This window comes from Osmerus eperlanus, chromosome 1, assembly GCF_963692335.1.
Source record: "Osmerus eperlanus chromosome 1, fOsmEpe2.1, whole genome shotgun sequence".
NCBI lineage: Eukaryota > Metazoa > Chordata > Actinopteri > Osmeriformes > Osmeridae > Osmerus > Osmerus eperlanus.
In genome coordinates this window covers 3,008,504-3,034,215 of record NC_085018.1, presented here as the reverse complement: position 1 = coordinate 3,034,215, position 25,712 = coordinate 3,008,504, and the positions used below count along the sequence as shown (strand labels likewise).

The 25,712-nt window shown below is 41.5% G+C and overlaps 1 protein-coding gene across 1 annotated transcript in view; it reads right to left on the bottom strand.

The window, feature by feature from the left end:
- Window positions 1-465: 465 nt before the first annotated feature.
- Window positions 466-25,712, bottom strand: part of LOC134006663 (mucin-2-like) — a 35,447-nt gene continuing 10,200 nt past the window's right edge. The window contains exons 5-14 of the mRNA XM_062458729.1: window positions 25,430-25,622; window positions 20,380-20,524; window positions 18,647-20,101; window positions 17,454-17,720; window positions 16,856-17,071; window positions 15,149-15,307; window positions 14,169-14,342; window positions 5,015-5,096; window positions 4,666-4,814; window positions 466-3,826 (exon numbers count right to left, since the gene is read on the bottom strand). Of these exons, the coding sequence (XP_062314713.1) occupies window positions 3,560-3,826; window positions 4,666-4,814; window positions 5,015-5,096; window positions 14,169-14,342; window positions 15,149-15,307; window positions 16,856-17,071; window positions 17,454-17,720; window positions 18,647-20,101; window positions 20,380-20,524; window positions 25,430-25,622 (3,107 nt within the window). The 3' untranslated portion in view covers window positions 466-3,559. The remainder of the gene's footprint in view (window positions 3,827-4,665; window positions 4,815-5,014; window positions 5,097-14,168; window positions 14,343-15,148; window positions 15,308-16,855; window positions 17,072-17,453; window positions 17,721-18,646; window positions 20,102-20,379; window positions 20,525-25,429; window positions 25,623-25,712) is intronic.

Below are 25,712 nucleotides of genomic sequence, written 5' to 3'. Positions count from 1 at the left end.
CCTCCTTTCTTCTCAATGAGTTTTCCTGGGAGTTTTTCCTTGTCTTCCTTGAGTGTTTAGGTTGGTTGAGGGCCAGTTTTGTGGGTGTATGTGAAGCCCTCTGTGACATTGCTTGTAAACATGGCTAAACAAATACATTTGGATTTGATTTTATCTAAATCAAATTATTTAAAAAAATGAATAGTAAATATTGATGAGGTTTATTTTTGGACACTGACCACATCCACCATTGAATTATATACATGGACATTGTAAGCCTAACTTGGTGTTCCATTCTCACAATAAATTCCAGTAGTGATCTCAATATTCCCTCTATCAGTGTCAATGCTGCCTGGCCCAAAAAATAATTTCAAATGTGGAAGACACTGTGTAATTGTTACTCCACTAACATGCGGAAAAAAGAGGACTTGTCCAGAGGTATGTGTCATGTTTTTAATTATGTTTAGACAAAAATGACAACTATCAAACAAAAAATAGTTTTTAATGACAGCAATCACAGTAATTAAATAATCAATAAATGCATTTAAAATCAGTAGCCATATTTCCCTCCCCAAAAACTAGACTCCCATTTAGGGCTAAAAGGGGCATGAGAAAATGAAAATCAAATCAGTCATACAGGCCTTTTGAAGATAAAGCTCACACTTACATCAATCTAAATATAAAAATACTTTGAAAGAAGTACAACCTAACCTACTTAACCAAATTTTATAATGATGAAAACATTTCCACACCAGCTATCACTGTCAATCTGACAACACGCTGAAACTCACATCAGCTCCACAGTGTTTTAGACATAGCGTTGAAATTTGGCACAAGCACAAATCTATATTCATTCAAGAATATAAAATAACTGAAACTGCAGTATAGCGAGTATTGAGTATAGTTATAGTGATAAACAATCATTTTGAATAAATTGAAACGTCATGAAAAACAAACGTAGCCACAAAAAAATCTAAAAGAATAAATCAACATTTCAAGGTAAATTGAAAGAACATTCATAAATCAGTTGCATACATAAGATACTTTAAAGGCTCAAATATGGTTTAATGTACCAGTGTTTTACAACCTGTCCCTGAAGACCCCCTTGCTGGTCAACAAGACCAGCAATGCCGTTGGCATTTTGTACTCTGGTGAGGCGTCAGTAACCAGGAGGTCATTCCCAACAGGTCACTCTCCAACCCTGCCCCCTCTCATCTGTCCAATGCCTCTGATTCTGGTTTGGCAAAACTGAGAATCACACAAATAGTGCTTTGTATTTTATTAGAGAAATCTTTATAAATAATACTACATATATGCCACTACATATGATAAAATAACCCACCAAGTGAGCAGAGGTGTAAAATGTAGATTGTGGTTGCTTCACCCACTTTTATACCTCTACAAGTAAGCAACATTTGTTAACAGCGTGGCTACTGACTAAGTAATTACTTTAATTTGGTGTTATTGATACATTTACATTTTCTCAAGCAATATAAAATGTTAAATATGAGACTATTTGTGAAGCAAGCAAACTCTGGACAGATGGGGTGTGACAGGGTTCACCAGTGACACCTCTTCAGGTTTCAATGAGGAGTAACAAGTGCACAAACAGTGCTTGATATTTAATATTTAAAACATGATTCAATCAATATAACATGTATTAAAAACAAGTTAACTAACAAGCTACTCAAGGTAGGCAACAAGCCAACCAATCAACTTTTTGGACATAGAAAAAGTTAGTATTAAGAACTACAGTAGCATGGAGGCATTTCAAAGCGGTTTTCAATCAAAACTGGTGCTGGTGTAGCTTGCCAGTCAGTATATGTGTGTTTTATGTCCATAGTTTTTATATGTCCTCAGAGCCAGCTGCATATCAGTGTCATCTCCAGAGCTCAAATATTTTCTTTATAAAGTGACAACACTAAGCCATCTCACAATGCCATGTAATGTATTACAACATTTGATTGATACAGAAACTGACAGCAAATTATGACTAAACAGCACATTGGAATAGATGAACAACATTAATGGCGCATGGAATCATTATGTTGATACATGCACCCATATTACTCTGAATCTCTGTAATACTTATTTTTGAAAGTAATGAAGAAGTTTGAAGAACAAAGTATTATCATTGCAGATGCTGTAGTTCCTATAAAGAAAAATATTGGAAACAAGCATATATTCATATATTCTCTATTAGTGTAAGACTTTGGTACTGTAAATCTGTTGGCAAACACAAGCAGCAAATCCAAATGCAAATTAGTCTTTCCTAGACTAAGCTTTTTGTTCAGTCTTATCTGTTCTGCATAATTTCCAAAGGTTCCTTATTCCTGCTTATCTATATGGTACCAGGCTCGTTGATGTTAATTATCACACAAAAAAATATATATATCAGAAAGTTACCAATCCTTTATAAAATGTGTCAGAAATGTATTTAGAGAAAATTAGTAATTATTTTTTCCAATCAGGTCAGATATTACATAATTTCAATTCAAACAAGATTTCTTGGCACATTGGTGTAGTACATGCTAGTTCTCTGTGTTTCAAATGTCAGTGCAGATGGGGAGAAGAAAACAAAAGGACCTTAAGTAAGACAATAATATTTGATCTGCTAATAAAAGCAGTATCTATAGTGTCATATGGATCTATAGTACCTTACAGGAAAAAAGAAAACAAGTAGTTTCTTTTGTATAAGACATTTGTGAGTTTGATACTGTCATCTTTGTTTGAAGTGTGAGAGTGTTTGTATTTATAAATTATGTGATTCCATGGGAAAAACTTACACCTACAAGGAAAGAACTACATGCCTAGATTTGTTTATCCACAATATGCTGCGGTCCTTCTTGAATGTAAATTTCCACAGGAAAATTGTACAAAAATAGTATCCTGATATAGCGACCATACCAAGTTACACAATGCACCTTTAAGGGATTTAGAGAAAGAGAAAAAGAGAGAAATAATAGGATTTCACAGTACAGTTTAAACTGAAGTGAAACCAAGGGGATGACGGATAAACACAAAAACCGAGTGTTTTCCATCTGCTTGTCTGGGTTTGAAGAGAAGAGGTTGTGTCTGCTTGTCTGGGTTTGAAGAGAAGAGGTTGTGTCTGCTTGTCTGGGTTTGCAGTGGCACCTTATTGTGTTTTGGATTTTCTAGAAAAATATTACATATTTACTGATTCCAATACCCATTAGCTAAGCACTGGTCTGTCATGCACACATAACCTGACCAAAGATTGGGCCAAAAGATAAACAAGACAATGGCTCAACATTAGACATGAAAATCTCTCATACATAACTTGACACAGTTGTTTTGCATAAAGTGACGACTCTTTAGTATTTAAAGCGTTTCTTTGGGCTTTGTTAGAAGCTCATTCTCAATCAAACTCCAAAACCCAGCTGGTTGAAGTGTCAAGCGTCTGTAGGTGACATTGTGGAACGCCACTATTTGTCCTCTGCTTCGACGTCCCAGAGTGTGAGTGTCAATCTAACGATCAATGCTGACACACACACACACACACACACACAGGGTTGCATACAGGTTCTGGTTATGCACACAAACACCTACATTCGGTCACTTAGCTGAACAACTTGATGAAGCAGCCCTGGCAGTAAGGCTTGTCATTCTGCTCCTTGAAAGTGCCCTTGTTGAGTTGCTTGAGGCAGAAAGCACAGACAAAGTGCTCAGGGTGGAACTTCTTGGCCATGGCGGTGATGCAGCGGCCGGTGATGGGCTTCTGACAGCCGGAGCAGAGCGAGCCTCTGTGCTCGTGGTAGTGGGCCTCACAGTAGGGCTGGCCCTCGTGCTCAAAGAAGCTCCCGTTCACAAAGGGGGTGAAACACTCCTGGACAGATGAGAGGGAGAAAGTACACGTGGGGAAATTATATTTGAGAAGTAGCATATGCACATTTACTGTCAAATTATGAAGTTGCATAAAAAGTTGGACTTTTTGAACTGTTTATCTATTACTCTTTAATATTTTTTTTTATTTTAGACTCATTGTTTGTGACGACCCCTGGGGGGTCCCGAGTCTCCTCCTCTCCAGACCAACATCACATAGACCGTTCCTTGACTTTGACCACCAAAATACTGGCCGAACTATGCACTTCTGATCCTTGATATTCTGTATACCTTCTATATGCACTATACGTTGTGTATTGCTTTGGATAAAAGTATTTGCCAAATTCATCAAATTTAAATATATTAACTTTGAGAATTCCAGCATCAACATCGTCGTTTTGTGGCCAGCAGCACAAAAATAAGTTAGTAACATGAGGAATGTGTTCCCTAAGAACACCTTCACTCTAGCTAGTGCAACTAGATCATCTCCCCACTGCTACAGTACAGTAGCTCCTGGGCCCTGAGTAGAAACCAAATACCTTCCTTAACATGCACCTGGTGTTCCGTGGAAAAGCAACAGGAATGTTAGATTAGGCTGGTTGATATTACAGTTGTCACTTTACGCATGTTCTGGAGGACAGGCTACAGATGAGATAGTATTGTGAAGATGCACATGTTCCATCTGAATACCTTGAAGCAGCACCCTACCAGCAACTTAAAAAGATCAAAAAGACGTGTGTTTGGCCAAGTGATATGAGGATTCCAAATGAGATGGGCGAGGGGTTCAATCCCAGCTCAACTACCTACACACTTACACTAACACACACACAAACACACACTTACCCTGCAGACAAAGCACTCCGGATGCCAGAGGGAGTTGAGGGCTGATATGTAGTTCTCCAGGATGGCATGAGCACAGGCACCACACTTGGGGGCAAACATGTTGAAGTAGTCCTTCTTGCAGAAGGCCTTCCCGTCCTTCTCATGGAAACCTGGGAGGGCCAGAGCAGCACCACACTGATTTCTGCTTCCAAACCAAAACTGGATGTTTCAAAATCAATGCAAACCTCATGTTTAGTTTTATTTTGACACATTTGTTCACACAAATCGTTTTAGTCAGGAATGTATAAGTGGTGTTGCACGGTCTATCCTGAAAGTGTTTTATCTAGTCAGAGTGTGGAGGGCATCTTACCATCTGGACCAAAGAATTCTCCACACTGAGCACAGAAGAAGTGGTCTGGGTGCCAGGTCTTGTCCAACGCAGTAACAACTTTCTGCAACAGAGAAAGGTGTTTATGAAAAAATGATGACTGATTCTGTATCAGGCAACACATTTCTTTATGATGGGATGAACTACCATGTAATTACATAGCAATACTTATAGTAACAATATTGTGCTTACGTAGAAATGGCTATGCTAATTACAGCTGTTTTACAAGTTGTTACACAAGTGAAATTTGGCATGGAGGAGGTTAGGCTTTCAAGATGTGTGTGAATGTTAACATTGATCCTGTTTTAATAATGAAACCTTCACCTGCCCCTGTACAACATCCACTTAGCCCTTACACCCCTCCCTCATACTGTGCCTTCTTAAGTCTGTTAGTTATACCGCACTCAATAATGATTCAATCGCAATGTCTATTGTGACCGCCCTCCCCTCTGCTTGAGCTTGCGACTGCTACCCAGGACTGGTGGGCGTGGCTTAGGTCGCTCGTCAGGGCTAAATGGACACACCTGGGCGCAGTGCGTCTCAGGCTTCAAGTTACCTGCTCCAGGAGTCTGTGGTCTCTGCCCTTCTGAGCTGACCCTACCTGCTCCAGGAGTCTGTGGTCTCTGCCCTTCTGAGCTGACCCTACCTGCTCCAGGAGTCTGTGGTCTCTGCCCTTCTGAGCTGACCCTGGGGGTCAGATGGCTGAGCGGTTAGGGAGTTGGGCTATTAATCAGAAGGTTGTTGGTTTGATTTTCGGCCGTGCCAAATTACGTTGTGTCCTTGGGCAAGGCACTTCACCCTACTTGCCTCGGGGGGAATGTCTCTGTACTTACTGTAAGTCGCTCTGGATAAGAGCGTCTGCTAAATGACTAAATGTAAATGAGCTGACCGTCTTACTGAAGCGGCCTTGTCTTTGCTTTACACTTTACAACACTCATGCTGCACATACACATCCATGCATGCTTACACACTGACACTCAATAACATTGGCTGTTACGTATTATGTTGGGTTAAACCCTATGTTTTGTAAATTAAATAACTTTTGTTAAAACCTTTAGTTGCGCCTATGTTTCCCTTTTGTTTGCAAACCTTGAGACAGTTTGTAACACTATGTACCTACAATGTTTTACTCTGGGTATTGCTGTGTAGTTACATAGCAGTTTATGCAACCTTAATGTAGCATGTTGCCCTGTATCTTAAATGTTGCGATGTTTGTTGGATGGCCTACTTCCTGCCAGCATAAATGGGCTAGCTTAATCACCCTATAAACTGTATAGTAATTAATCAACATAAAAAAATATTAAATTCACATTGTTTGGTTATGCCAGCCATCAAAATACAAATCAATGCAGCAACGTCCTTGTTTTCTATCTGTAAACACTAGAGGGCAGCACTTGGCTGGAGAGAAGCACAGTACTGGGACTGTTAACTCAGGTTTTCCAGGACTGATAATGTTGCTGAATAGCTTACGCAGTTAGCACAGATACTTGTTCTTAATTTAACATGTTTTCAAACTGGCCTAAGCAATATGAGTTGGATTTCACAGCAGACATCAATGAATATTAAAGCAGATATTATTGGTGATATATTGAATGAAACAAAATGTAACAAAGAGAAGAGCTGAGAAAGAAGGGAGTGGACCAGTGAGATGGAACTTGTTTGGTTACAGTCAATCTAGTGTATATTTTCTGTATAGAGTGTGTGACTGTGTATAAAATACTAAGGTCTAGTGTGGGTCTGTATAGAGTGTGTGACTGTGTATAAAATACTAAGGTCTAGTGTGGGTCTGTATAGAGTGTGTGACTGTGTATAAAATACTAAGGTCTAGTGTGGGTCTGTATAGAGTGTGTGACTGTGTATAAACTACTAAGGTCTAGTGTGGGTCTGTATAGAGTGTGTGACTGTGTATAAAATACTAAGGTCTAGTGTGGGTCTGTATAGAGTGTGTGACTGTGTATAAAATACTAAGGTCTAGCGTGGGTCTGTATAGAGTGTGTGACTGTGTATAAAATACTAAGGTCTAGCGTGGGTCTGTATAGAGTGTGTGACTGTGTATAAAATACTAAGGTCTAGCGTGGGTCTGTATAGAGTGTGTGACTGTGTATAAAATACTAAGGTCTAGCGTGGGTCTGTATAGAGTGTGTGACTGTGTATAAAATACTAAGGTCTAGCGTGGGTCTGTATAGAGTGTGTGACTGTGTATAAAATACTAAGGTCTAGCGTGGGTCTGTATAGAGTGTGTGACTGTGTATAAAATACTAAGGTCTAGCGTGGGTCTGTATAGAGTGTGTGACTGTGTATAAAATACTAAGGTCTAGCGTGGGTCTGTATAGAGTGTGTGACTGTGTATAAAATACTAAAGTCTAGCGTGGGTCTGTATAGAGTGTGTGACTGTGTATAAAATACTAAGGTCTAGCGTGGGTCTGTATAGAGTGTGTGACTGTGTATAAAATACTAAGGTATAGCGTGGGTCTGTGTAGAGTGTGTGACTGTGTATAAAATACTAAGGTCTAGCGTGGGTCTGTATAGAGTGTGTGACTGTGTATAAAATACTAAGGTCTAGCGTGGGTCTGTATAGAGTGTGTGACTGTGTATAAAATAATAAGGTCTAGCGTGGGTCTGTATAGAGTGTGTGACTGTGTATAAAATACTAAGGTCTAGAGTGGGTCTGTATAGAGTGTGTGACTGTGTATAAAATACTAAGGTCTAGTGTGTGTCTGTATAGAGTGTGTGACTGTGTATAAAATACTAAGGTCTAGTGTGGGTCTGTATAGAGTGTGTGACTGTGTATAAAATACTAAGGTCTAGTGTGGGTCTGTATAGAGTGTGTGACTGTGTATAAAATACTAAGGTCTAGTGTGGGTCTGTATAGAGTGTGTGACTGTGTATAAAATACTAAGGTCTAGTGTGGGTCTGTATAGAGTGTGTGACTGTGTATAAAATACTAAGGTCTAGTGTGGGTCTGTATAGAGTGTGTGACTGTGTATAAAATACTAAGGTCTAGTGTGGGTCTGTATAGAGTGTGTGGCTGTGTATAAAATACTAAGGTCTAGTGCGGGTCTGTATAGAGTGTGTGGCTGTGTATAAAATACTAAGGTCTAGTGTGGGTCTGTATAGAGTGTGTGACTGTGTATAAAATACTAAGGTCTAGTGTGGGTCTGTATAGAGTGTGTGACTGTGTTTAAAATACTAAGGTCTAGTGTGGGTCTGTATAGTGTGTGACTGTGTATAAAATACTAAGGTCTAGTGTGGGTCTGTATAGTGTGTGACTGTGTATGAAATACTAAGGTCTAGTGTGGGTCTGTATAAAGTGTGTGACTGTGTATAAAATACTAAGGTCTAGTGTGGGTCTGTATAGAGTGTGTGACTGTGTATAAAATACTAAGGTCTAGTGTGGGTCTGTATAGAGTGTGTGACTGTGTATAAAATACTAAGGTCTAGTGTGGGTCTGTATAGAGTGTGTGACTGTGTATAAAATACTAAGGTCTAGTGTGGGTCTGTATAGAGTGTGTGACTGTGTATAAAATACTAAGGTCTAGTGTGGGTCTGTATAGAGTGTGTGACTGTGTATAAAATACTAAGGTCTAGTGTGGGTCTGTATAGAGTGTGTGACTGTGTATAAAATACTAAGGTCTAGTGTGGGTCTGTATAGAGTGTGTGGCTGTGTATAAAATACTAAGGTCTAGTGTGGGTCTGTATAGAGTGTGTGGCTGTGTATAAAATACTAAGGTCTAGTGTGGGTCTGTATAGAGTGTGTGACTGTGTATAAAATACTAAGGTCTAGTGTGGGTCTGTATAGAGTGTGTGACTGTGTATAAAATACGAAGGTCTAGTGTGGGTCTGTATAGTGTGTGACTGTGTATAAAATACTAAGGTCTAGTGTGGGTCTGTATAGTGTGTGACTGTGTATGAAATACTAAGGTCTAGTGTGGGTCTGTATAGAGTGTGTGACTGTGTATAAAATACTAAGGTCTAGTGTGGGTCTGTATAAAGTGTGTGACTGTGTATAAAATACTAAGGTCTAGTGTGGGTCTGTATAGAGTGTGTGACTGTGTATAAAATACTAAGGTCTAGTGTGGGTCTGTATAGAGTGTGTGACTGTGTATAAAATACTAAGGTCTAGTGTGGGTCTGTATAGAGTGTGTGACTGTGTATAAAATACTAAGGTCTAGTGTGGGTCTGTATAGAGTGTGTGACTGTGTATAAAATACTAAGGTCTAGTGTGGGTCTGTATAGAGTGTGTGACTGTGTATAAAATACTAAGGTCTAGTGTGGGTCTGTATAGAGTGTGTGGCTGTGTATAAAATACTAAGGTCTAGTGTGGGTCTGTATAGAGTGTGTGGCTGTGTATAAAATACTAAGGTCTAGTGTGGGTCTGTATAGAGTGTGTGACTGTGTATAAAATACTAAGGTCTAGTGTGGGTCTGTATAGAGTGTGTGACTGTGTATAAAATACTAAGGTCTAGTGTGGGTCTGTATAGTGTGTGACTGTGTATAAAATACTAAGGTCTAGTGTGGGTCTGTATAGTGTGTGACTGTGTATGAAATACTAAGGTCTAGTGTGGGTCTGTATAGAGTGTGTGACTGTGTATAAAATACTAAGGTCTAGTGTGGGTCTGTATAAAGTGTGTGACTGTGTATAAAATACTAAGGTCTAGTGTGGGTCTGTATAGAGTGTGTGACTGTGTATAAAATACTAAGGTCTAGTGTGGGTCTGTATAGAGTGTGTGACTGTGTATAAAATACTAAGGTCTAGTGTGGGTCTGTATAGAGTGTGTGACTGTGTATAAAATACTAAGGTCTAGTGTGGGTCTGTATAGTGTGTGACTGTGTATGAAATACTAAGGTCTAGTGTGGGTCTGTATAGAGTGTGTGACTGTGTATAAAATACTAAGGTCTAGTGTGGGTCTGTATAAAGTGTGTGACTGTGTATAAAATACTAAGGTCTAGTGTGGGTCTGTATAGAGTGTGTGACTGTGTATAAAATACTAAGGTCTAGTGTGGGTCTGTATAGAGTGTGTGACTGTGTATAAAATACTAAGGTCTAGTGTGGGTCTGTATAGAGTGTGTGACTGTGTATAAAATAATAAGGTCTAGCGTGGGTCTGTATAGAGTGTGTGACTGTGTATAAAATACTAAGGTCTAGAGTGGGTCTGTATAGAGTGTGTGACTGTGTATAAAATACTAAGGTCTAGTGTGTGTCTGTATAGAGTGTGTGACTGTGTATAAAATACTAAGGTCTAGTGTGGGTCTGTATAGAGTGTGTGACTGTGTATAAAATACTAAGGTCTAGTGTGGGTCTGTATAGAGTGTGTGACTGTGTATAAAATACTAAGGTCTAGTGTGGGTCTGTATAGAGTGTGTGACTGTGTATAAAATACTAAGGTCTAGTGTGGGTCTGTATAGAGTGTGTGACTGTGTATAAAATACTAAGGTCTAGTGTGGGTCTGTATAGTGTGTGACTGTGTATAAAATACTAAGGTCTAGTGTGGGTCTGTATAGAGTGTGTGGCTGTGTATAAAATACTAAGGTCTAGTGTGGGTCTGTATAGAGTGTGTGGCTGTGTATAAAATACTAAGGTCTAGTGTGGGTCTGTATAGAGTGTGTGACTGTGTATAAAATACTAAGGTCTAGTGTGGGTCTGTATAGAGTGTGTGACTGTGTATAAAATACTAAGGTCTAGTGTGGGTCTGTATAAAGTGTGTGACTGTGTATAAAATACTAAGGTCTAGTGTGGGTCTGTATAGAGTGTGTGACTGTGTATAAAATACTAAGGTCTAGTGTGGGTCTGTATAGAGTGTGTGACTGTGTATAAAATACTAAGGTCTAGTGTGGGTCTGTATAGTGTGTGACTGTGTATAAAATACTAAGGTCTAGTGTGGGTCTGTATAGTGTGTGACTGTGTATGAAATACTAAGGTCTAGAGTGGGTCTGTATAGAGTGTGTGACTGTGTATGAAATACTAAGGTCTAGTGTGGGTCTGTATAGAGTGTGTGACTGTGTATAAAATACTAAGGTCTAGTGTGGGTCTGTATAGAGTGTGTGACTGTGTATAAAATACTAAGGTCTAGTGTGGGTCTGTATAAAGTGTGTGACTGTGTATAAAATACTAAGGTCTAGTGTGGGTCTGTATAGAGTGTGTGACTGTGTATAAAATACTAAGGTCTAGTGTGGGTCTGTATAAAGTGTGTGACTGTGTATAAAATACTAAGGTCTAGTGTGGGTCTGTATAGAGTGTGTGACTGTGTATAAAATACTAAGGTCTAGTGTGGGTCTGTATAGAGTGTGTGACTGTGTATAAAATACTAAGGTCTAGTGTGGGTCTGTATAGAGTGTGTGACTGTGTATAAAATACTAAGGTCTAGTGTGGGTCTGTATAGAGTGTGTGACTGTGTATAAAATACTAAGGTCTAGTGTGGGTCTGTATAGAGTGTGTGACTGTGTATAAAATACTAAGGTCTAGTGTGGGTCTGTATAGAGTGTGTGGCTGTGTATAAAATACTAAGGTCTAGTGTGGGTCTGTATAGAGTGTGTGGCTGTGTATAAAATACTAAGGTCTAGTGTGGGTCTGTATAGAGTGTGTGACTGTGTATAAAATACTAAGGTCTAGTGTGGGTCTGTATAGAGTGTGTGACTGTGTATAAAATACTAAGGTCTAGTGTGGGTCTGTATAGTGTGTGACTGTGTATAAAATACTAAGGTCTAGTGTGGGTCTGTATAGTGTGTGACTGTGTATGAAATACTAAGGTCTAGTGTGGGTCTGTATAGAGTGTGTGACTGTGTATAAAATACTAAGGTCTAGTGTGGGTCTGTATAAAGTGTGTGACTGTGTATAAAATACTAAGGTCTAGTGTGGGTCTGTATAGAGTGTGTGACTGTGTATAAAATACTAAGGTCTAGTGTGGGTCTGTATAGAGTGTGTGACTGTGTATAAAATACTAAGGTCTAGTGTGGGTCTGTATAGAGTGTGTGACTGTGTATAAAATACTAAGGTCTAGTGTGGGTCTGTATAGAGTGTGTGACTGTGTATAAAATACTAAGGTCTAGTGTGGGTCTGTATAGAGTGTGTGACTGTGTATAAAATACTAAGGTCTAGTGTGGGTCTGTATAGAGTGTGTGGCTGTGTATAAAATACTAAGGTCTAGTGTGGGTCTGTATAGAGTGTGTGGCTGTGTATAAAATACTAAGGTCTAGTGTGGGTCTGTATAGAGTGTGTGACTGTGTATAAAATACTAAGGTCTAGTGTGGGTCTGTATAGAGTGTGTGACTGTGTATAAAATACTAAGGTCTAGTGTGGGTCTGTATAGTGTGTGACTGTGTATAAAATACTAAGGTCTAGTGTGGGTCTGTATAGTGTGTGACTGTGTATGAAATACTAAGGTCTAGTGTGGGTCTGTATAGAGTGTGTGACTGTGTATAAAATACTAAGGTCTAGTGTGGGTCTGTATAAAGTGTGTGACTGTGTATAAAATACTAAGGTCTAGTGTGGGTCTGTATAGAGTGTGTGACTGTGTATAAAATACTAAGGTCTAGTGTGGGTCTGTATAGAGTGTGTGACTGTGTATAAAATACTAAGGTCTAGTGTGGGTCTGTATAGAGTGTGTGACTGTGTATAAAATACTAAGGTCTAGTGTGGGTCTGTATAGTGTGTGACTGTGTATGAAATACTAAGGTCTAGTGTGGGTCTGTATAGAGTGTGTGACTGTGTATAAAATACTAAGGTCTAGTGTGGGTCTGTATAAAGTGTGTGACTGTGTATAAAATACTAAGGTCTAGTGTGGGTCTGTATAGAGTGTGTGACTGTGTATAAAATACTAAGGTCTAGTGTGGGTCTGTATAGAGTGTGTGACTGTGTATAAAATACTAAGGTCTAGTGTGGGTCTGTATAGAGTGTGTGACTGTGTATAAAATAATAAGGTCTAGCGTGGGTCTGTATAGAGTGTGTGACTGTGTATAAAATACTAAGGTCTAGAGTGGGTCTGTATAGAGTGTGTGACTGTGTATAAAATACTAAGGTCTAGTGTGTGTCTGTATAGAGTGTGTGACTGTGTATAAAATACTAAGGTCTAGTGTGGGTCTGTATAGAGTGTGTGACTGTGTATAAAATACTAAGGTCTAGTGTGGGTCTGTATAGAGTGTGTGACTGTGTATAAAATACTAAGGTCTAGTGTGGGTCTGTATAGAGTGTGTGACTGTGTATAAAATACTAAGGTCTAGTGTGGGTCTGTATAGAGTGTGTGACTGTGTATAAAATACTAAGGTCTAGTGTGGGTCTGTATAGTGTGTGACTGTGTATAAAATACTAAGGTCTAGTGTGGGTCTGTATAGAGTGTGTGGCTGTGTATAAAATACTAAGGTCTAGTGTGGGTCTGTATAGAGTGTGTGGCTGTGTATAAAATACTAAGGTCTAGTGTGGGTCTGTATAGAGTGTGTGACTGTGTATAAAATACTAAGGTCTAGTGTGGGTCTGTATAGAGTGTGTGACTGTGTATAAAATACTAAGGTCTAGTGTGGGTCTGTATAAAGTGTGTGACTGTGTATAAAATACTAAGGTCTAGTGTGGGTCTGTATAGAGTGTGTGACTGTGTATAAAATACTAAGGTCTAGTGTGGGTCTGTATAGAGTGTGTGACTGTGTATAAAATACTAAGGTCTAGTGTGGGTCTGTATAGTGTGTGACTGTGTATAAAATACTAAGGTCTAGTGTGGGTCTGTATAGTGTGTGACTGTGTATGAAATACTAAGGTCTAGAGTGGGTCTGTATAGAGTGTGTGACTGTGTATGAAATACTAAGGTCTAGTGTGGGTCTGTATAGAGTGTGTGACTGTGTATAAAATACTAAGGTCTAGTGTGGGTCTGTATAGAGTGTGTGACTGTGTATAAAATACTAAGGTCTAGTGTGGGTCTGTATAAAGTGTGTGACTGTGTATAAAATACTAAGGTCTAGTGTGGGTCTGTATAGAGTGTGTGACTGTGTATAAAATACTAAGGTCTAGTGTGGGTCTGTATAAAGTGTGTGACTGTGTATAAAATACTAAGGTCTAGTGTGGGTCTGTATAGAGTGTGTGACTGTGTATAAAATACTAAGGTCTAGTGTGGGTCTGTATAGAGTGTGTGACTGTGTATAAAATACTGACGTCTAGTATAGGTCCGTTACAGTAGTGGCAGCGCGGGGAGAACAGGTTGTGGTAGTCCTTCTCACAGTAAGGCTGGCCATCACGCTCAAAGAAGTTTCTGGAGCCGATCTCCTCCAGACAGTGGGTGCAGACGAAGTGCTCCGGGTGCCATGTGCGCCCCATGGCTGTCACCACCTGGGGACAGGAGGCACAAGAGGTTGTTTGCTGACCACACAATATACAGTGATGGGCAACACTTTCCCATTCAGGCTACATTAACTACCATGTAACTACATAATAATACCCATAGTAACAACATTGCAGTCCCATGGTTTGGGGATATGTTATTACACAAGTGAAACTTGGTAAGGGGGAGGTTGGGCTTCCAGGCGTAAGTGGATGTAAATGTTGATCTCGTTGCATCTTCTTGTATAGCCATTTCACTGGAGTTACATGGTAGGTAGTCCAGAAATGTAAAGGGCTGATATACTGTAGAAGCAGACAAGGTACCATAGAAGGTGTAAAGGCTTCAAGTCATCGGTTGGTACTAGAGTTGCATCCTCACTCTGGCTTCAATCCTTTCTCAAAATAGGGTTATTTATTGATAAATAATATATTAATATAGCGGTTACTGAAATGCAAGAATGCAGGTGGTGTATTCTACAGAACCTCTCAAGGTGCTACTGAAGATGGGGCACCTGCAGCTCTGGAAGTTTATAGAACGACTGGGATTGGTACAGGGGAAGAGCATGGACTCTTCTTGACTGAACCTCACAAATCAGTGAAGATCACATTATTAATTCTACAGACTGTCAATGACTCGGGACACAATCTATCTAATGCACCCATGCATCCAGTTGATATCAACTGGTCAGTACATTCAGAGGAAACCTCAAAGAGATGTGGTATGGTTTAGTGGGTCAGCTGTTGTCTGTGATGAATGCATAGTTATGTACTCCAGATGTAATGATGTTAGTGGTTTTCCTCCACTGTTTGATCACCTGTCCAACAATGGGCTTCTTGCAGGCCCCACACAGGCCTTTGGCCACGGTCTGAACCCCCAGGCGGTTGAGGTCTGACTGCAGGCTGCCCAGCATGTTGTCCAGCTTGTTGTTCTGCTTGGGGTGGGCTTTAGGAGACTCTTTCTCCTGTGCTATGATCTGGGAAAAATGAAACAATCCACAGTAGGTCAACAAGTCCAAAATATCTTTGACATGACACACACAGGGTGCAAAAACGAATACAGAGGCTATGTTGCCAGAAGGTTAAGTTGACCATTGAATGTAGCTTCTTAACTGCAGGAGAACATTCTGACCATTGTTGGGTCTGCAACACATTCATATGTCTAACTCTTACCTTCCACAAGGGTATCTGTGTAACTAAGAACAGAATCTAAAGTAGTTTACTAAGTTTGGGAGAGAAAAAAATGTAATTACATCGTTAATTAGTGTTACTGCTGATTACATGTGAACTCCTGTCTCTGCAGACAGAGCAGTAATTTTACTTGGAGCTCTTTCCCCAGGGGCAGACGTGGCACAGAAACAGCTCCTCTCATGAGCCACAACGAAGGAGCTCATGGAACGCAGTGACTAGAATGAACATGTTTTGAGTCATCCCAGATTATTAAAAACATTCAGTAAAGATAAACGATGTGGTTATCAACAACTCTCTGAGACCAAACACTGATGCATGTGTTTCCACATTTGCCTGTGTTTGTTAAACTACGGGGGCATAACACTTCTCAAATGATGAGGTCATTGGAGCTCCCTGACCCAGTCACATACCAGAGGGGAAAAATAGCCTCTGTGTGGAACATGGATCCTTTGACATACACACGCATACAGTATAAACCTGCACACACACGCACACACACACACCCATATGAATGCTTTAATGAAAACATTCACACACAGTAATAACTCATGCCAGTCAAAGAAAAAGATGGTGAAATACTGACCTTTCACTTAGAAAGGTCAGATTTGTTTTTATACAGGCCTCCCTAGCTGTTTATACCAAGCAAGACCTGTTTTTTTTTTTTTGCTTTACTTGCCACATTTCCTTTGGCCTGATAAGTAGAGTAGAATACCAAAACTAGGGAAGGGGGACTAGTGTCTCCTGACAAAACAGTGGCATTTTTTATTGTGGGGGTTAAACATAAATAATTCATTGTGGGATCCTGTTACACCTTATAAGACACAGACCTTGGCACCAACAGCCTTCATTCTAAAAAAAACCCTTGTCATTTTGACAGAACAGATTTTACACAAAGCTTTAAAGAGCTCCCAGTCTGCAGATCCTGCTGTCCTGTAGCATGACCAGAGACCATGGCCTAAGATAGACCTGCCTACAGCACTGCCTACACTGGATCTGGATCCAGGTCTCACATCATATACGTATGTACCAAATAAAAACGTAAAATTCTGCTTTTAAACAAGACATAAAATGAGCCAGGAAATGAAAAGAAGTTTAGCAACAGAGAGAGAGTGAGTGAGTGAGTGAGTGAGTAAGAGATATAGAGAGGAAGGGAGAAATTGACAAAAAGGAAGACAGATGAGTAGGGAGAGATCGACAGACATTATCCATGCCTGCATCGGAGGGAAGATGGGGTCATACTCTGTCTGACATCCCACAGATACATAAACCTTGGGGGGTGGGGGTGGAGTGACAGGGGGTGGGGGGCTGGGAGAGGATGGAGGCAGAGCCTGAACGGGGGGAGGGCTTGGCTCCCTGGGGGGCGGGGAGGGCTCTCGAGGGGGCGGGGTGGGAGTAGGGGTGGGGCGTGGCGGCTCCACAGGAGGTGGGGTGGGGGTGGGTGGGGGCAGAGGAGTCGGGGGGGGCAGGGGCAACTGTTTGGGGGCCGGTGGGGGCTGCTGCGTGGGGAGGACTTTTCTGGAGGGGACAGGCGAGGTGGGAGGAATGATGATCTGAGGAGTGAAGAACAAAAAGTACAAAAGAAGAGAGAAACATGAAGGAAGAATTAGACTGAAGAGAAAGAAACACTTAGAAAGTGCACTACCAATTCACATGTCTCAGCTGTTGCCACTAAACACAATGATAAATAAATAGTTACATAAATAGTTTATGTAAAAAAAACTTTTCCTCAAATTAATGTTTAATGTGGATTACACACGGGCTATACTCACAATCGAACATAAAAATAATCAGCATTTATAAATAATTGGAAGCCTTTATCAGTTTCTGGTTCTAGAACATATTCCAGTAAGTCCAGTAGACTGTATTGAAACACCCCAGTAATTCCAGTAGACTATATTAAAACACTGCTGCCAAAGCCTCACATCCTTCTACCTTATCCACGGCTGGTAAGGCACCCTCTTCCCGAGTACGCTGGGGATTGGACATGACGACGACTCCCTCTGTGAGCCAATCATCTGGCTGCTTACGTCGGCGTTCCGTGTGCCCGATCCCAAGCTTTCCCTGCAGCTCCTCAATGAGTCTGTCCTGAGAGCTGTTGTTGTGGAAGATGACAGGTCCCAGCTTGAGGCGTAGCTGTCCGTCCCGGAACATGGGATGAACGTTGGGAGTCTCTTTAGTGCGCCGGATAACCGATTTGAGCTACAGAGCAGAGGCCACAGGTGAGAGGGGCAGAAAGGCCACATGATGTTACGTCTTGCTCTAAAAGTGCGTTTGACTGGGAAGCGGAATCCTTTAGGCCACAGTGCAGGCTCTTTGACAAAGGAAAACAGCAGTCATTCAACTCAGGTCATTCCATTCTCTAGCAGTCCATTTGGGATCTAACCTGCTGGGTTGCTGTGGATGTACTGGTACCTCTGGAACTCTCACTCCTAGATGTCATCCATCACAGAAAGCAGGGCAAGCCAAGATTTTGTGTCTGTTGTTCTTATGAGTCACTGCTTTTCTCTGGATTTAAAGAGCATGCATCAGATTTACTGCCTGCAGCCGAACAAACATAGTTCCAAAACTTGTCTCACCTTGTCAAGAATTAATTAGAAAAAAATTGTTTGGGATGACAATTAGGATTACGCTGCTGGAATTGTGAAATAGGCAAGCCAGGGCCAGAAGATGATTCACCAAACTATGCACACACTTCCAGGAGCAAGTGAGGGCACCCACATGCATTCAACATCCAACTAATTAAAATGCCAATCCAATGTTGGTCCCAATAGCGGTCCTCAAAGCCATTTCTATGTTGCCCCCAACGTGCAACAGAACTTCATGCATCACACCTAAAACAGAAACATGGCTGCATGATCAAGATGCTTTGAAGATTGTGTTTTACACGAGTACCCATTTGACATGTTGTTCTCTCAAAATAAGAGCCAATGAACTGTCTGTTAAACTAAACTCTGTTAATGCTTTACTTTGATCGTGGAGTAAAGACTGAATTTGCCAGAGTAAGGTTTGGTGCTTCAACATGGCCTTATAAAGGGAACATCCATATTGTGGCTTGAAGCCGTCCAACTATCGCGCTAGCTTATTTCGAGAGAGCATGAGCGAGAGAGACAGGAGCCACATCCTACTTGTCCTGATGTTGACAACCTCTCCACAGCGGAGGGCTGTAGGAGGGGCACATCCAGAGTGCCATCAGGGGTCCCAGGGCAGGTACAGGGGGTGGCCAAGGAGTCATCCATCCAGCTTGCCTCTGTGAGGGGGGTCAAAGTTCCCTCTCGTCCAGACAGGGGTGTGCTTTGGCCAGGGTAAATCCCTTCTTCTTCCTCCCTCCAAGTCCTCTGCTCCTCTCCTGACATGGCATGTCCTCTGTTCAAGACAGGGGAGGGTGCAAGCTCATCTTCATCAGGCTTCTGCTTCTCCTTTGCACGCTCCCCCGATCCCTCTGGTTTTGTGGTGTGGAGGGACAGTAGTTTATCAAGGGCATCCTCCAATAAAGGCTCACAGCATGGTAGAGTTATCCCTAGGTCTTGAACTGAGTGATGCTCTGAAACATCTGCATATGCTACTGAAGATGGGGCACCTGCAGCTCTGGAAGCTGATAGAACAATTGGTATTGGCACAGGGGAGGAGCATGGACTCTTCTTGGATGCAATTGAGACTGGACTGGGTTTCGTAGTAACTGTTACAGGACTATGGCTCTTAGCAACTAAAATTGGACTGAGACTACGGGCAACTGGACTGGGGGTCTTGGTGACTGGTACAGGACTGGGGGTCTTGGTGACTGGTACTGGACTGGGGGTCTTGGTGACTGGTACAGGACTGGGGGTCTTGGTGACTGGTACTGGACTGGGGGTCTTGGTGACTGGTACTGGACTGGGGGTCTTGGTGACTGGTACAGGACTGGGGGTCTTGGTGACTGGTACAGGACTGGGGGTCTTGGTGACTGGTACAGGACTGGGGGTCTTGGTGACTGGTACAGGACTGGGGGTCTTGGTGACTGGTACAGGACTGGGGGTCTTGGTGACTGGTACTGGACTGGAGGTCTTGTGGTCTGCTACTGGACTGGGAGTCTTGGCGACTGGTACAGGACTGGGGGTCTTGGCGACTGGTACAGGACTGGGGGTTTTGGCGACTGGTACAAGGTAGCAAGTTTTGTGGTCTGCTAGTGGACTAGGGTCTTCAGAGGCTACCTGTAGCTCCTGTGCTTCCAGTGTGACAGGTCCTGAGGTGCTGGAAAGCACAGTGAGGGTTTCTGTATGAGAGGTCAGCACAGTTACGCTGCTCACACCAGACTCTGTACTCTTTCCCGTTATCTTCGTGTGGATCTGGGAAGACAGGATGCTCCTGGATGATGCCGTCAGAGGTTCTGAGGTTGAGACAGATGAATGAGAGGAGCAGGCCTCTTCATATATGTGTAGTTTTAGAGGGAGAGAGGCACTGGGAGAGGTGGTGATGACAGAGGGCAGGGGTAAATCAAGGGATGGGGCGCAGGCTCCTGGGACTGCAGGTGAATCATTCAACAAGAGGGGCTCTGGGACTGGATCAGGCTGGGCTTCCATACTGATAGACAACTGAGACCCTGACTGGATGACAGACATCGCATAAACAGAAAACAAGTAAGGAAAAACAGTAAGGAGGAGAAGAAGGAGAAGGAGATGGAAAAAAGGGGTCTAGAAAAGGGAAGTTGACAAATTGGCAGAACATTATAACAAGAATAGAATAATAGACAATTATGTCCTAAATGAAGCATAAAAAGCAATACCAGCACAATAAAGAAAACGAGGGGTAATAAAGTACCCGTTAATGTTATATTACGGGCCTCATCACTCGTCTTATAAGAAGCTGTCTCTGAAACACTCACGTTGCTCTGGACCTTAAAGTCAGACAGCGAGGCCATGAGCTCGTCGAGTTCCCGTGTGGCAGATGAGGCGGACATCCGTGCCTGATGCTGCCCTGACGTCTCATGTTCATCCATCAGCGGCTCTGACACCACTAAAGCTGTGGGCCTGGGGAGAGAACGTGACTCGTTAAGGATCACAGCTATTCCTCATCCAGAACATTTCTTTAGCCCTTGATATTACGGGTGGGAATCACCAGGTACCTTACGATTTGATTACGATTCAGAGGGCTACGATTTGATTATGAAACGATTACTGATACATCAACAACAACAAAAATCAATACATGATTTATCTTTCTCATTGTGTGACTACTTTTACCTCCTCCAACTCCGGGTGAAAATGTGAAATGTGGTTTCTCATATTTTTTGCGTTCCCCAAATGTTTTATTTTGTGTGCTGGACACAACTTGCCTACAGTGTGGCTCTTGTCCCTTCAAAAAAGACTAAATGCTTTAACATGCTAGCTTTTAAGCAAAGAGGTGCCGGCGAGTGAACCAGACGAATTCAAGCAATACAACTACTCTCTAGTTCAATATGGACCTGGATACGTTTCTCATAAATAATTAAATAATAATAATTAAATACTGATGAAGCAACTGTTATTTTAAATGATCACATACTGCGCTGGCTCAGTGCACCTGGGAAAGTCCCAGACAGCGCTCCATACTACCATGTGTTGTCCAATCACGTGCGCTATTTAACCCTCGTGCTGCCTTCGGGTCACATGACCCAAAGGTTCATAATGAACCATCGTTGTGTTTACCCAATTTTACCCAATACAAAAACAAATTAAAATAATTTTCTTTTAACCTTTGCAATGTGGGGGGTCTGAGACAGCCTAGCTGTTAAAAGAAAATGCTTCACTTTGTCTTTGTATGCAGTAAATCTGTCGCAATACGACGGTGGGTCACAATGACTGATGGGTCAGAATGACCCGAAGATAACACAAGGGTTAAATCACTTCACGAAACTTAGACAATAAAAGTGAAAGTTTACAATGCATGTTAGGAGAGAGACTGCAGGAGAAGCAAAAGCTGAAGCGAGAGAAGTTGTAGTATGGCGCGCAAAAGTTAGGAAAGTCGATGCAGAAAATCTAACTTTCAAAGAGGAGTCGAAAGACAAATATGCCTTTATCCTGCCCGCAGTGAGTGTCAGTACTTTGTTTATTAGCTATAGGGTATAGGCGGAGCGGGGAGGGGGGGGAGGGTGGTGGCTTCTGGGGCTTGAGCCCTGAATGTTTTCTCAAAAGCCCTGAATCTTGTAGGTACAAATTTGAGTTGTCATTTTTGGTGTGCGCTCACCCTTGCGGTCACTGTAATTTTTGTATTCCCATAATTCCCAGCATTACAAAAAAATGTTTTTTAGAAATATAATTCACAACTTACGAAACAAAGTAAGTTGTTGTGAATGTCTGTTGCAAAAGTAGGTCTGGTTGATAGCTGCATCAAAATCAGCAAGCTATCCACAATATCCAATCAACAACCTGGACTCAAACTTACTCACTCGCCTCTGTCGGGAGTTAATTTTAACGTTATTCACTCATGAGCGGTTCATCAAGGACAGTCAGAATTTAGATTACAGTAGCAGCAAGTAAGATTAAATTAATTGAATTATGGGGAATCAAATATGTTGACTGTTATTTTTCTGTACTCACAAAGTTATTTATATACAGTAGACATATATATATATGTCAAACGATTAAAATATTTAATCGCGATTAATCGCATTAATGTCATAGTTAACTCGCAATTAATCGCAAATTTTTATCTATTCTAAATGTCCCTTGATTTCTTTTTGTCCCATAATTTTTTCTAATTTTAATGGTCTTATCAACATGGAAAAGTGGATTGGCTTGCTTAGTGCAAATGTTTTTTTTAAATTGAAAACAACATTGCAATCGCCTGGCTTTGAGGGAGGGGGTGTGTGCTTGGCCAGCTGTGTGCTTGGCCATCAAGTGGTATTTCAGACTGGATGTGCTGCGATGATAGCTCAGTACACAACGACAAAACACACAGATCACTTTGGTCTTGTCAATGGAACCATTTGGCAACTTACTAAAAGTAAACTTAACTTACTAAAAGTAAACTTTCCATTCACCATTTCGGCGTCTCGCGCTCGCCATCCACTCAAAACGTAACGTTAGCCTACTACTCTTTAGCCGGCTGGCAAGCCCAAACAAGTGTGTGCGGCTTGCCTGTTGTTTTGTTTCCGGTCTAGCTAGATCCGGTGTGGTGTTGTAGTTCTTCTAACGTCACTAGTTGTTGCAACAGCATGTGAAAAAAACTAAAAAGTTTGCAAGGCCAAAAATAACGTTAATCTCGCAATAAATAAATTGACGCCGTAAAAATGGGTTTGCGTTAACACCATTAATAACGCGTTTAACTGACAGCACTATATGATAATAGTTTACGTTAAATGCCTAACTAGGTGTAAACTGTAGCTGGTGCTTTAATAAGAGCTAGTTAGCTAACCATTGCAACGGTGGCTACGTTTGAGCCATGATCAGGCTCACTCCTTGCCTGGCTCTGCCCTCCTACGTACTTCCGCTCAATTTTGATTTTGCTTCTGTACTAGGTCTGGCCATGAGGTAAGTAAGTCAGATGTCTCCAGTTAATTTTCTACCGGCCAATCAGCGAAAAGAGTGAGTGGCAGTCGTGCGCTAGTTTGTGTTGTAGTTCCGTAATGGCGGCGGAGAAAGATGCGAGCTAAGCCATTCGGTCTGTTGTGGCAACGCTGCCGAATATCCATAAGCTAAAGCCAGAGCAAGAACATGTTTTGCTGAGTTTTGTTGGTGGCCATGATGTTGTGGCCCTCCTCCCCACGGGGTTCGGGAACAGTTTGATTTTCCAGCTACGACAGATAGCTCTGTTACAGTAGTGGTGAAGGAATTGGCTAAGGCGAACGCTAGCAATTGGTTATGGCAGATCCAATAGTGGCTCTGGGCAGATCCAATAGTGGCTCTGGGCAGATCCAATAGTTAAACTCCCCCACTGAATTCACTATCTGCACACATTACTTCCGCGTATTGCATAAACCAGGTCAACAACTTCTGGTTGCTAGCAGTTACGATGCTGCCCTTCAAGCAAGAGGAAAAGGTAGTAACAGGTTCAGGAGCAGAGTTCAAATTGTAGCCAACGTTTCACGCTACATCGACAAGTACGAAGGTAAGGTTTATCTTAACTCACACAGTAAGGGTATCAAACTAATTTGATCAGTAACATTAGCTAGGATAGCTAGTTAGTAAACAATTTTTCCCGACATTATAATGTACTCAATTATCTGATCGTCAGATAAATAATTTTTCTGTATGGATAATGTAGTCTTTGTCAGTTTCTAACTAAAATATGGAAACGGGAGTGATCTCCAATCTGTGAGGGCAACCTGTTATAGTTGATGAAAAAAAGCGAGAAGCCACACAATCTGAGTGTAGGGTTGAGACAGAAACAGCTAAGGGTTAACAACCTGTTCTGGTTATCAAAAGTCACATTTTTCTGCCCCTGCTATAGGGTGTGGTCTGCTATAGGGCCGACATACAAGATTGACACCCCAAATCATAGCGCACACTAGACACAGGGCTCTTAAATCTCACGCATTCACCATGAGACACATGTATGATTGGGATTAGCATTTACTTTGACTTTTTAATAGCTATAGCTGGCAACGTAAGTTTGATAGCTAGGAACGGATGACAGCACACAGGAGGAGTGGAGATACAGCATATCAACAAGATGCCGGAGAGGTTGTGGCTCAGTGACACGGTGGAAAGATTTGTGTGCAATGTTCTTTCTAGGCGGCTTGTTCGCCTGACTCGCATGTAGCTCAGAACGTAAGCACAACGCACTTTTACCTCCGGTACTTTCACAATCCAACTGTTTCAGCCAAAAGGCACGTACAACATTTTTACATGCAATTAAAATGACAAGAATGTAGTTTTCTGTAATTATTGAGTTTTCTGCATCAATCTATAATTGTTAAAGAGTGAATAGTGATGCATCAAATAATAACTTCTCCCCCCCACCCCAACATAATATAGGCAAACCCAATGTGACAACGCTTTACATTAAAGTTACAGTAAAAACATTGTAGGTACATAGGAATGGCTATGTAATTAAATTGTGTAAAGTGTTGTCTCGGTTAAGTGCAAGATGGCACATTATGGGGGAGGGATGTAAGGGGTAAGTGAATGTTGTAAAGGGGCAGTTGAAGGTTGTGCTACCAAAACAAGATCAATGTTAACATCCACTCACCCCTGGAAGCCCAACCTCCCCCATTCTACGTGTAATAACTAGTACCGCTAAACTGTAATTCACTGTAACTATGTAGCAGTTGATATGTAACTACGATGTTGTTACCATAGGTATTGCTATGTAGTTACATGGTAGTTAATGTAACCTTAATGTAAAGTGTTACCAAAAATGTGACATGCCCCAATGAAAAAGGGCAGTTGTGGGCCAACTCATTTCTCAATTTTTAAAGATTGTGAATGTGCATATTGTAAGCTTTCAAATGATGTGTCATACATTGAAATCTGAAAATAGTTGAAGAAGATATGCATATCTGAATGTTGATAAACCAGGAAAGCTCTAGCCCAGATATTTGGCTTCAAACATTTTAGACCTTTTCAGGTTTTAAGAGAGGTGTGATTGTTTTTTGTTAATCATTAGATCAAAATCCCAGGATCCTGCTTTCTTGATTTATCCCAGATGTGTGTTTTAACACCAAGTATCTTTGTTCTGACTACATTGCACTGTACCTGGCCCGATTATGGTTCAAGTTATGTGTTAACTTGTTGATGCAAATCGCATCTTCCGAAAACAGCCTGAAAGATGTATTCACGGTTTACCAGGGCAAACCAATGACTGCAAAAAGAAAATGAAAACTGTAATAAAACGGAAGAAAATATTTCGGCTCTAGCGGACAATATGGAATGACGACAAGAGCCCCTTTTCATTGGAGCGCGTCACAAATGTTTATGTGCACACAATTATATTTGGTTAAAACATTAACTTACTTAGTGGACACAGAACATTCTAGTTCATCTAGGAGGCTGTCCACACTGGGGCGCACATCCTGAACCACCTTGACAGGTCCACTTCTCTTGGGCTTCTCTATTGTGGGGTGAGGCACCTTTTCTGGAGGTGAAACCCCGTTCCTCTGCACATAGCTGGTGGTGCTGCTGGAGGGCAGGGGTGGAGCAGTCTCCTCTACAACAACAGGGAAATAAAATATTTCCAAAATATACCAATGCAAAACACAACCAAAACAGGGGAGGGATGACTGTGTCTGGTGCTGTA